The sequence below is a fragment of the Pagrus pagrus genome (genome assembly GCF_965226575.1).
Source record: "Pagrus pagrus genome assembly, chromosome: 5".
Taxonomy (NCBI): domain Eukaryota; kingdom Metazoa; phylum Chordata; class Actinopteri; order Spariformes; family Sparidae; genus Pagrus; species Pagrus pagrus.
The window spans coordinates 27258074-27269415 of record NC_140189.1 but is presented as its reverse complement, the minus strand read 5'-3'; the positions used below and the strand labels follow the sequence as shown (position 1 = coordinate 27269415).

At 40.5% G+C, this 11342-nt stretch overlaps 2 protein-coding genes across 3 annotated transcripts; one reads left to right on the top strand and one right to left on the bottom strand.

Moving 5' to 3' along the window:
• stx5a (syntaxin 5A) lies at window positions 1-7026 on the top strand. Of its 2 annotated transcripts, XM_084353403.1 has the most exons (12): window positions 1-109; window positions 562-781; window positions 1543-1613; window positions 1991-2046; window positions 2138-2208; window positions 2341-2457; window positions 2625-2681; window positions 2815-2896; window positions 4073-4159; window positions 4311-4414; window positions 4519-4640; window positions 5666-7026. In XM_084353403.1, the coding sequence occupies exons 2-12, from the start codon at window positions 719-721 to the stop codon at window positions 5823-5825; spliced, it is 990 nt and encodes a 329-aa protein (XP_084209529.1). In that variant the 5' UTR covers window positions 1-109; window positions 562-718; the 3' UTR covers window positions 5826-7026. The 2 variants fall into 2 exon arrangements, with proteins under 2 accessions (XP_084209529.1, XP_084209530.1); XM_084353404.1 differs by lacking the exon at window positions 4073-4159.
• Window positions 7027-8166: 1140 nt separating this feature from the next.
• Window positions 8167-9251, bottom strand: LOC311257872 (protein RD3; the record flags this gene model as incomplete). Its single annotated transcript, XM_084353814.1, has 2 exons — window positions 8167-8527; window positions 8944-9251. 2 exons carry the CDS (start codon window positions 9249-9251, stop codon window positions 8167-8169), a joined length of 669 nt encoding a protein of 222 aa, XP_084209940.1.
• Window positions 9252-11342: the final 2091 nt, after the last annotated feature.

Sequence of the window (11342 nt, the reverse complement as noted above, 5' to 3'; positions counted from 1 at the left end):
AGTGACGTCGATGCCGGAAATGACCCGGATCGGAACTTTAACTCCTGGGTTGATTAGTTTCTACCAGAAACATCGAGGGCTCTCGAAATATGATGTAATATCGATTCAAGTGAGTTGGAACTGATCGATTTTTGTCTTTTAAATACGCGTAAACCAGACACGGTTAGTTAAGGTCGAATTTTACCGAGGTGAAGCGGGAGATACCGTATGGAAAGCCCGGTTAGCATTCCGAAGCTAACGTTAGCCTGTGGTTAGCCGGTCAGGCCGTGATCAGCTGTGTGTCGTCTGTACACACAGAGCTGGTACAGTCTAGAGATAATCATCGTTACCTAGTGATATTTAGATTTAGCTCAACTGTGGCTTTATTTGTGGGTTGTGGCTGTTATTTTCTGTTTTATTGGCTGGTTGCTGTGCCTAAGTCGGTGTTAACAGTTAGCTAACGGTAACGGCTGCATCTCTCTACCTAAGCTAGCTGATTTAATTATGTGTTATCACTTTGTACCAGTTACATTTGAAGCTGGTTGCCTAAAAGCTTTGACACGTCCTCTCTCTGCTACACAGGCATGTGTGTCCATATGTCCATGAAGGATACGCCACCTTGGATGTGAGTTTGCCCACACACAGGGAGGTCTTGTTGTTTATCCGCCACACAGAGCAGAGGTACACCGGGTTGGTTTTGTGGTCTACAGCGGGCTGGTGACCGTTAACCGGCGGCAGGATGACGTGCCGTGACCGGACCCTCGAGTTCCAGTCAGCCTGTAAATCTCTCCAGGGCAGACCGGTATGTTGGCCCAGGACACCGAACATCACACCGCTTTAATTACGAGATCACTCGTAATTATGAAATCAGGCATTTGCCTAAGACCTCATAACATGTATTTTATAAGTACAGAAATGATGATGATGTGTTTTCACTCTGTTTTTCTTGTTCTGCTGATAAGATTTTGGTTGGTTGCTTTTGGTTTTGGTTCCTTGTTTACCCTCTGTCTGGTTCTGGTTTGACAGAGGGTTTCATACTCCCAACATAAAAACCCCTCCTGTTAAACTGTGATTTCCCAACTGGTGATTCCCAATCTCATAACTGACAGTTAATGGTAGTTAGCCATGCCTATATATTGGCAGCTATTAGTTATTATTGAGAGTGAGCGTATATATGTATATGACTTCTTCTTTTTTCTTCTCTTTACAATTAACACTTGAAATTATAAAGGCGCTTGCAAAAAACATGTTAGTACCAAAAGTACTTAGTAGACTCATCATCACCTGAAGTAAACAGTGCTCATAGAGACAACATAAAATGTTAAAACCAACAGCTCAAATGCTATTGGTTTTATTTTTTTAACTAATAATAAAGTGAACAAAGGACGCATTTAACCAGGAAATATTGTGTAATAATGTATGTCAACAAAAATTGGACTCAACTTATCAACTAAAAAGTTCTGAATCATTGTGAAAAATTCTGTCATGTTGTCACAGTTTCCTCTTTTATTTTGAAATGTAGCTTTTCATCTCATTCTCTCTACTTTTGACTTCTCCTGGCAGAATGGAGTCCAGCCCAGTAAACCAGCGCTCAGCGCCCTCAGGCAGCGCAGTGACTTCACGGTTATGGCCAAGTAAGTTCCTCATAGTCTGTTTTCTTCTAGGGTTCAACGCCTCATAAATATGTGCTGAATGTACTTTTTATGTTGATGTTAGGTGTTGCTCATCCTTATCTCTATTGTACTTTTATGGCATACCTTAGTAAAAATAATGTGTTGCCTTACCATAAATTAAACAAAGATGTTGAATTTTTAGTCTTTTATTGAAAAGATTGGCCCTGGGTATGTTTGGCATTGCACAACACAAAGTATGTTATCCGGGAAACACAGAGCACAGAGATAGAATTGATATAATCTAACTTTTCGTAGGAATGCGAACAAAATGGTGGGGTACTCCTTGAGCAAGTGCATGACAATGAAAGCTACAATTTTGTTTGTTTGTTTCATTGTAGGAGAATTGGAAAAGACTTGAGCAATACGTTTGCCAAACTGGAAAAGCTCACGATTTGTAAGTGTCCCTTTAGCATAACTTTAGCATCATTTGAAATGTTCTGAAGTCCAAGTCGCTGATCCTACACGCTTTTATTTTGATGTTGTAGTGGCAAAAAGAAAATCTCTATTTGACGACAAGGCAGTGGAGATCGAGGAGCTGACATACATCATTAAACAAGTGAGTTGCAGTTTTAACATCCCATGAAATGTAGTTTTGGAAACATACTGTGTATTATCTATGAATAGAACAGCTTTCTTTAATCCCATAAATATCTATAACGTCTACTGTCCATGTGTTAATGTTTTTTAGGACATCAACAGTCTAAACAAACAGATAGCACAGCTGCAGGACTTGGTGAGGTCCCGTGGAGCTCCTGGTGGCCGACACATCCAAACCCACTCCAACACTATAGTGGTGTCATTACAGGTATATTCAATAAGGTCTAAGTTGATTTTCATTTTGAAATTTTCAAAACTCTTTGCTGAACTCTTTGAATCAAGTTCGCAGAATTGTTGTTTATACAGTTAGTCTCTGTATACAGCTGAATGAAGCTGCACTCTGTTTAACTTCACTGTATCTTTTACTGTCCACAGTCCAAACTGGCTTCAATGTCCAATGACTTTAAATCAGTCCTAGAAGTCAGAACGGAGGTAAGAAACATATATTGGTTTACTTTATCATTAGAAGGCAGAAAACATCAAAGACTAAAGTTTAAAAATGGGTCACAGGTTTCTTCTCAGTCATATTCACCTCTTCCATCATTTGTCTCTTTTTTTACTGCAGAACCTGAAGCAGCAGCGCAGCAGGAGAGAGCAGTTCTCCCAGCCCCCCGTCTCACAATCTCCTCTGATGGCCAACAACTTCAGTAAGTCTGTCCACATCTTAGCTTCAGGCTTGTTCTAACTGTGATTTTTTACAAGGGTCTCGCGTTAAAGTAATGGCACCAAGAGGTGAACATAGCATGTTGTTGTGGCTTTTATAGGGGTGTGTTCACTCTATTTTCAACTGGCTCACTCTATTTAAACTTTCTTGTTGTCCACCAGCAGCAGTATTGCATTTAAATCACAACCAAAAAACATCACCTGTAGAGACAGACAAGGGTAAAAGGTAACCTTTAATTTCTATCATGACCATTTTGGTCTTATTCTGCAGCACAAACTCAACTCTCACAAATTAAATCCTGATCAGTCCAACGTTAGAAATCCATCCTACCCTAAAAACATTTCCTCTTGATCTTTGCATCCAACATAAAACTTTTGCTGGCAGTTTCAGAAAGTGTAATAGAGTGAACACACCTTTATCGTTTCTTTGAGGCAATATTCGACATGTCTGGCTCCTGCTCATTTTGCTGAACAAATAGCTAAACGTGTTAAACAGGCTTCTTACCAGAGACCCTCTAACTAGCACGGGTAGCTCAGATGATTCCTGTGAAGACATTTACACTGCCAGTCAAATGTTTATGAACAGCCTGTATTTCAACCTTTCTTGTTGAATCTCAAACATTGACAGTTGACACCCTACAATAAAAATATAACTAACAAATTGGAATGTAATATTAATTAATTTTGGAAATAATCTACCAGTAATTGAAAATTGATGTAATTATTGTGGTAGTAATTAGGCCCCTGCGGCAGATAATGTTTAGTATAACTGCCTTTCAGTAATATTGCCATTTATAATCAAGGTGTTTGCCAGAAATGTGTACTTGTATAAAAAGGTTTACATCTTTGGAGCACTGAAGCGAAGCAAATTGGATCACGACAAAGAAAAGCCAAGCTTATTATGTAATATGTATAATTTCATGCGTTCTTTTGTGTTAAATGATATGCCTTTGGATTTATGTTTCCTGATATTAGCTTATTTAAAATGAGCAGATTGGGTGATATTTAGTCACAAGTGCCCTCGATGTACAGAAACATTTGGACTGGCAGTGTATTTTTCGATCAGCTGTTGTCATAGGGAACTGCTCGAACTCCTTGTGAATATGATTATCATTACTGTATTTGGTCATCTATAATGCAAAAATTAAAAAATATTTTAGGGAGCCGCAAAAAAGGGGCCCAGGAGCCGCATGCAGGTCGTGAGCCGCGCTATGACTACCAGGGCAATACAACCTCAAATTTAAAAGGTATTTCCCTGGAACGTTTGACTCTCCCAGCGGGTATAACTAGCTACTGTATGTGCCCGCTGTTCTTTCTGCTTTTCCCCTCTAACATTGAGGATTTCTTTCTGATCTTGTCGAACATTTGTGTGTGTTTTTGCTTGTTGTCTCCCTTCAGAGAGCTCGGTCCTGATGCAGGATGAGTCCAGGAGTCACGGGGACGTAGCAATCAATATGGACTCTCCAAGCAACCCCCTGCAGCTCCAGCTTATTGATGAACAGGTAGACTGCTGGTGTATATTTGTCAGTCAGACAGATGGAGATTAGCACAAGATACGGGGAAAAACATGACCCTTTTTGAAATGGTTCTGGTTGTGCCGTTACAGGACTCATACATCCAGAGCCGTGCAGACACTATGCAGAATATTGAGAGCACCATCGTCGAACTGGGCTCTATATTCCAGCAGCTGGCACACATGGTCAAAGAGCAGGAAGAGACCATTCAGAGGTAAGACAGAGCTACAAATGGAGGGAGGGTGGAGGAATGATTGATACCACTCTTACCTTTGTATGGTAAATATGAAGCTTGAGCTACCAAGTTACCTTGGATTAGCACAAAGACTCAAATCTGACTATGTCAGGTTTCCATTTGTAGTCCGAGTTGTATTGACCAATCACATTTAAGTGGGTTTGGCTTCATGCAGGTTAACAGTATGTCTAAAAAGCAAAAGAGGCAAAAGGCAATGGCCATCAGTTACTGTTTGACAACGATTTAGCTTTAAGAATAGCCTTTAAAAAACAAAACCTGCATTGGGCATATCGGACTGCAAACAATGACATTCACAAGGAATAGGAACGCTTGGCCCAGATACCCATTTTCTGGATATCTGCTGGCTAAACTGGTAGCCATGAGATGTTGAGGCCAAATCATCGTCAGAGGATAGCTGATGCGTTCCAGGAATGTGTCAGGTTATCAGGAAATCACTGGTCTGACAAGGAACTCAGTCATTCTTAGACTTTGAGTTGTGCTGATTAAACGAACTATGTATAATGTGTTACTTTGTGAGAGTTGGCGGTTGCTGGAAGGCAGATTTTGTTACCTTCGGATAGAACCAGGCTAGCCAACTGGCTGCTTGCTGTAGTTTTATGTTTTGCTATACAGACATGATAGTGGATTGATCGATCTTTGATCTTCTCGTCTATTGAGAAAATTGTCCAAAATATAGAGTTATTCTTCTAATAAAGAAACAATAAGGATTGGAAACTGTTAAAGAAGGTAGAAAGAAGTAAAGAAGGGAAATGGAGATCAAACAAGTGCTGATAGCAGTTGGGTGGTGGCTGAATCTTAAATTATTTCAGTTCACATTAATATCTTTCAATTTATCAACTATAATATAGAAACATTTAATGACATGTACATCTTGCCAGTTATCTTCTGAACTGACTCATTTGAAGGAAAATGTATTATATGTAATATCATTCGAATATTTAAAGTCCTGTTTCACTGAGATGCTTTTCATGCGTCCCTCACAGGATCGACGCTAACGTGGAGGACACCCAGCTGAACGTGGAGGCCGCCCACACGGAGATCCTCAAATACTTCCAGTCAGTCTCCTCCAACCGCTGGCTGATGATCAAGATCTTTCTGGTCCTCGTCGTCTTCTTCATCATCTTTGTCGTCTTCTTCGCTTAAAGAAAAGAAGAGCGACGAGGGGAGGGGAAGTGAAGCTGGACAGAGACGTCATGTCCAGACGACACATTTGAAGGACAGACTTCTCTGTTGAAGTGACAGTTTGACAGATTTTTGGGAGACTTTTCGATTAACACAGACTTTCCGGTTATTCCCAAACCGCAGACTCTTAATCGTAATTCGACAGTTCAGTGAAGAATGAAGATGTCGAACTCAAATGAAAGAATAAATTATCTAAAATCCCCACTTTGTATAGAGAGAGAGAGCATAAAAGGTGCTCTGTATTGTTCTTTGACCAATTATTCATACACATTTAATCAAAATGGCTATAATTTAATGGTTTGATTCTGCAAACTATCTTTTTAATTTTTTTTTTTTCTTGTTTACCCCTGTTGACCACGTCATCCATTATTATTTCAAAGCCAAACAACAGAACTGAAGTTTATCCTCTGATATTCTTTCTTCTTAGTTTACTTTTTATTGAATAGCATGATTGTGTCACTTGTTTATCAACAATCCACCACCATTCGGTCATGATGTGAAATATTTTTTTATTAATTCATATTCTGTTTTGCTTGCAAAGTTTATTTGCCAAATGGGTACTCTTATAGAAGAACTGTAACACAATACAAAGACACACAAAAATGCGTTTTGTGTCCTGAAGGCACAAGAAGGGGAGTTACAGCCAGCTGAAGGGAACCTTACAGATATAATTCAGGCACAAGCTGCACGAAATGTTGATGATAAGTTATATAACATTGCTGTTTTAAACGATACTGTTTGGTGACCAGTCATCAGACAGGTTAAATGGCTGAAAAAGTGTTAACTTTGCACATTCAGTGATGCAGAGAGACTTCAGCATAGAAGTCAAGTGAACAGGTTCCAGGTTTGACATCAGTGCTTATGAAGGGGCGAGGCTGGTTGTGAAGGCCCACTAATGAAGTGACCCAATCAGCCAGATTCCCTGAAGTGTCTGGTTGGATGTCACTGTTGTAGTCGCTTCTCCTCTTTATCTCTCTAATGTACCAATGTTATTTAAATGACCACAGCTTTTTAAGGAGAAAGAAAACATTCTTCCTATTTTTTTCCCTGTCTGTTTTTTTAGCCAAATGCCTTGACTTCAATGTATAAAGTGCAAATAGTGATATTGATGTATTGATAAGAAGAAAGTGCATATTAATAAAATAATAATGGGGTGCTGGCATTCACGGCTGAGACTTTCTTGGAATAAGAGGATTAGTGATATAATTAGCCATGCTCGGCTGGGATGCTAAGTCAGGTCAACAGAGAAGTGCTAAGCAGTTCGGTGCAACATATTCAACACATTTACACTACAAAGATGTGTGGTAGTTATTTATTTATCACGGTACAGGCCCCAGACAGATTTACATAAAAATATTTCACCTTTAACCCATAATTAGTAATAAAAGTCCTCGTATCTTTCATTCATTTTGTAGAAAAGCTTCAAGGCTACTAGACTTAAAAAATGTACACTTACAGATATCGACAAGCCAAAATCCAAGAGTCGCATTTAGTCTCGAACATTACGTAAACGGTATCTACATTTAAACCAAAAGACACAGACATCTTTGTAAAAAGGAAAGCTATGTTAAACATAGAAGTGACGAGAACATTGTGTATTTATGTCTCCAAATTGAAAGCAGTTTCTTGATGCTATCTGGGCTGCACCCTGCAGAAGACAGCTGTCCTGTCTGTTGCGTAACATGTTTTTCACGACTCATGTATGATTCATCAAGACCTGTTGTTTAGAGAGTCCTTGCATATGTTGTTACCTGAAGCATGTGAAGATAAGGAAGACTGTCAACAAAATCCAGTGCTGCAGATTTTTTTTACCGCTCTATGGATGGTTGTTAGGTCCACCACTTTGGTCCAGACTGACACATCATAGTAACTGTTGCATGGATCAGCATGTGAGCATGTTAGCATGCTGACATTAGTATTTAGCTCAAAGCACCACAGTTCCTCAGCGCAGGTGAGCAGTTTTAACCAGTTTGTACCCATCAGCACAACAGAATGCTGAACTAAAGAGTTCATTTAGAAAATCTTTAGCAATTAGACAGTTTTCCTGAAAATCAAGAAACTGTTCAAAACCTACAGTCTAAACACCTCTCCCCCTTTTTAAAATCTATTTTCCCCCCCTTTTTCTCTAAATGCCACCCTCCCTCCTTCCTCAACATCCTGTTTTATCTTCCTCCCCATATTTACGGTATTACAACCCATCGATGTTTTGTGCTCACTTTCCTTCCTGCTCTTACCCCTAATGTTGTCCCCCTATCAGTACCATCCTCTCTGCATTGTCTCTCCCCTGACTCCCTCCCTTCTCTCATGCACTGGCACTCTGCTCCATAGGGCTGATCTCTGGCATGCTCCTGCTCCTTCCCTTCCTCGCCCTGGCCTTGATGGCCTCCTCCTCCGCTTCTCCATCCTCCTCGTCAGACCAGTCCAGCTCCTGCTGCAGATTACCCCTGGAGCCTCTCATGCTGCTGCCCCTGAAGAGCTGACCTGTGCGAAACTTGGTGCGGAAAGTGTCGAACGAGAGGCTCTTGCTGCGCTGCTGCTTCTCAAAGGTCTCCTGCACTTCTTCGTTTGCATTACTCTCGTCCACGAAGTCGTTTAGCACAGAGCGAAACAGTCGGGGGACCTCGTGAACCTCAGGCTCCATCTGTGACACCAACCTCCTGAACCTGTGGAGGGTGGAGGAGATTATTGAAAACAGTATACAGTATATTTTATAGTATAGTATAATATTTACAGTATATTATATAGTATAGTATATTGTGTATATGAAGTCTCCTGCAGAAGAAATTGGGATCTGAGAGTATCAGCTTACTTTCTAGGTTATAGTTAAGGGTGTTAAAGGGATTAGATTGAAATCCTGCAGCCATCTCTTCTTCTGTTTCTTCTTCATATTCTATGTTCATGTTGTTGTCCATTTAACCTGCCTGTCTCTCTCTCTTATCTCTAATGTTAGCACTGTAGCTCTTATTTCTCGGCATCATCGAGCCTCAGTTTCATCATTTTTTAGTGACAGTTATATGGCAATGTGTCTTTGCAAGATCTCTTTCTCCACGTCTTCCTGTCTTCTTGTTGTTTTTCTCACCTGACGATTAAAGGGCCACATTGTGCAGGAGGGATCTTGGCACAGAGGTCCTGCAGCTCCAGCAGGTCGTTGGGTGTCAGCTCGAAGGGTTGTGGGGTCGGGGCGTTGGCCAGCCAGCTGTAATCAGCTGTAGAGGAGGAGCTGCGACGGCGGCGACGACCCTCTGTGGCCCGCTCCAAACGGATGCGTTCTGTGCGTTTCACCATGGCCCCCAACTCCAGCATCAGAGTGTTGGTGACCAGTTCCTCACTGCTGCGTTGGCCCGGCACTTTGGGCTCAAGGGAGAAGACAGCGGACCAAGGAAACATCTGCGAAAGAAGGACAGAATTGGTGTGGAGCACTGTCAGAGTTTAAGGAAGAAAACTAAAAACAATATCCTTTATTCAAGTTCACATTTGGGGTTGTTTGAGAATTATACTGGAGAATAAAGTCTCAGCAGTCAGTTTGCAGATGATCTGTTTTGTAGGCACCTAATTATAGCCAATGTAGATGTTTAGGTAATTAAAGCTTCCATCCTCAGACAGAAACACCTGACATATACTGTCAGTCTGTTCAAGTAAACCTGACTCATAATAGATATAATAGTGTACATATGAATGGAAAAAACTTTAACATCTGACCAATACAAACCATAACACAGTTATCGCTTGGTATTCTCCTGTTCTAGATGCTTTCATAGGAGTTTAATTATTGTCTTACCTTCATGAAACAGGATTTAGAAAATCTGTACTGTGTCCTCCTCTGATAGAAATCCACTTGTTGTCTGCTTCAGCCCCGGTTAGCAGCCAGATGAGCAGCAGGCCTCCATGGACATTCACAAAAGATGAAACTCCTCAGACTCCAGCTGGAGGCACGCGGCTACCTGACTGCCTCGCTACCTTTGACGGTCCCTGGCAGACGGTACATGTGCTTTTTGAGGAGCCCGTGGAGTGCGGTGTGAGTTTGGGATTGAGAATACATGTAATCCTGTATTAATAAAGAGCGACTGACGAGATGAGCTTACCACACATGAGTGTGCACCTGGGCGAGGAGTGTGTGTGTGTCTGTGCGTGTGAGTGAGAGACTACCAGGTGGGGGTGTTTATACAATAGCATTAGATTGTTGGTTAAAACAAATTCATTTTATTTAACTGAATGTCAGCCTTGTTTTGTGAAGAAGGTTTCAATTTGTATTCAAAAAGCAGACCAGACACTTTGCTCAAACCACTTCCACTGTGTCAGACAGAGATTTTCCTGGGCGGCCATGAAAGTTTAAACATTACACTTTCTGGTTTTAAACTGTCATAACACCCGTCAACACCCCTTGAAAATGACTGTGTATGTCTGAAAATGATCTCCTATAGTTCGCAGACGATAATCCCTTAGGCACACTTGTAATTACCAGACTGTTATGGTCAAGCATTGCACTAAGACTGCATAACTTCCCACATGATTGTTCTTTTTCCTCGATTCTGAACTTTCAGGTATTAGCAGCCTGGCTCTGGCTGATATTGTATGGTATTGTATGTAAGGTGTGTGCAGACTAGTTATTGGGTTTCTGCACAACTCAGCACTGAGCTACCAAATCCCAGATTACATTCAAATCCAGAGCCTACCTGGAAGAATGAGTGATTGTAAGGACTATTATAATCTAATTACAGTTGCCTATACAGTGAAGGCTGTTATTGCTGTGACTAAACAGGAATGGTTGTGTTTTGAGTGAGCAACCAGCGCTGATTGATTAATTTAACGTATCTGAATATTGTTGTTTGTTTTGGTTTTTGTAGAATAATTGTTTTCATATTATGGTGAAAATTTTTCTTGTGTGGACCTCAGGGAGAGTGACCCCTACCTTATAGTGGCTAACAGGGAATCCAGATAAATAAATAAATAAATAAATAAATAAAAATGTAATCTGCTAGTATTCTGTACAACAGTAGCTACAATCATCAGGCATTGAAAAGCACACAACGAAGCCTAACAGATTATTTCCATTGTATTCCTCCAACGTCCAACAAACAACATAGTACAAAGCAAAACACATATACAAAACATCACACATATAAAGTGGCCAAGCTTACAAACCATCTTTTAAAAGCTATTTTGAAGATGCACTCTGATGTGATCCTCTTTGACTTGTAGAAAGCGTATTTCGGTGTACTGCAGCAGAATAAAGAAATGTTTCCTTTTTTAACTCTTAAAATTAAACAGTATACTACCTCATGTAGTTGATTAAATAATGATTTTATCAAGGCATCTTGTCTTTTATCAGATGATCTGTCTCACTACACTTCATACACTGGCAGAGATTTGTTTAGCAATTTTAAACATCAGCAGCATTTCGCTCAAATAAAGATGACCGTCTTCTCAACATTTAGCTTCCTGAAGTGGTACAGTTCACTATGTGTAAATGGATGAAGT

Coding starts and splice junctions, on each gene's coding strand:
- stx5a (XM_084353403.1), top strand. CDS start 719: ATGACGTGCCGTGACCGGACCCTCGAGTTCCAGTCAGCCTGTAAATCT. Junction 782..1,542: donor AATCTCTCCAGGGCAGACCG/GTATGTTGGCCC, acceptor TTCTCCTGGCAG/AATGGAGTCCAGCCCAGTAA. Junction 2,682..2,814: donor TCCTAGAAGTCAGAACGGAG/GTAAGAAACATA, acceptor TTTTTACTGCAG/AACCTGAAGCAGCAGCGCAG.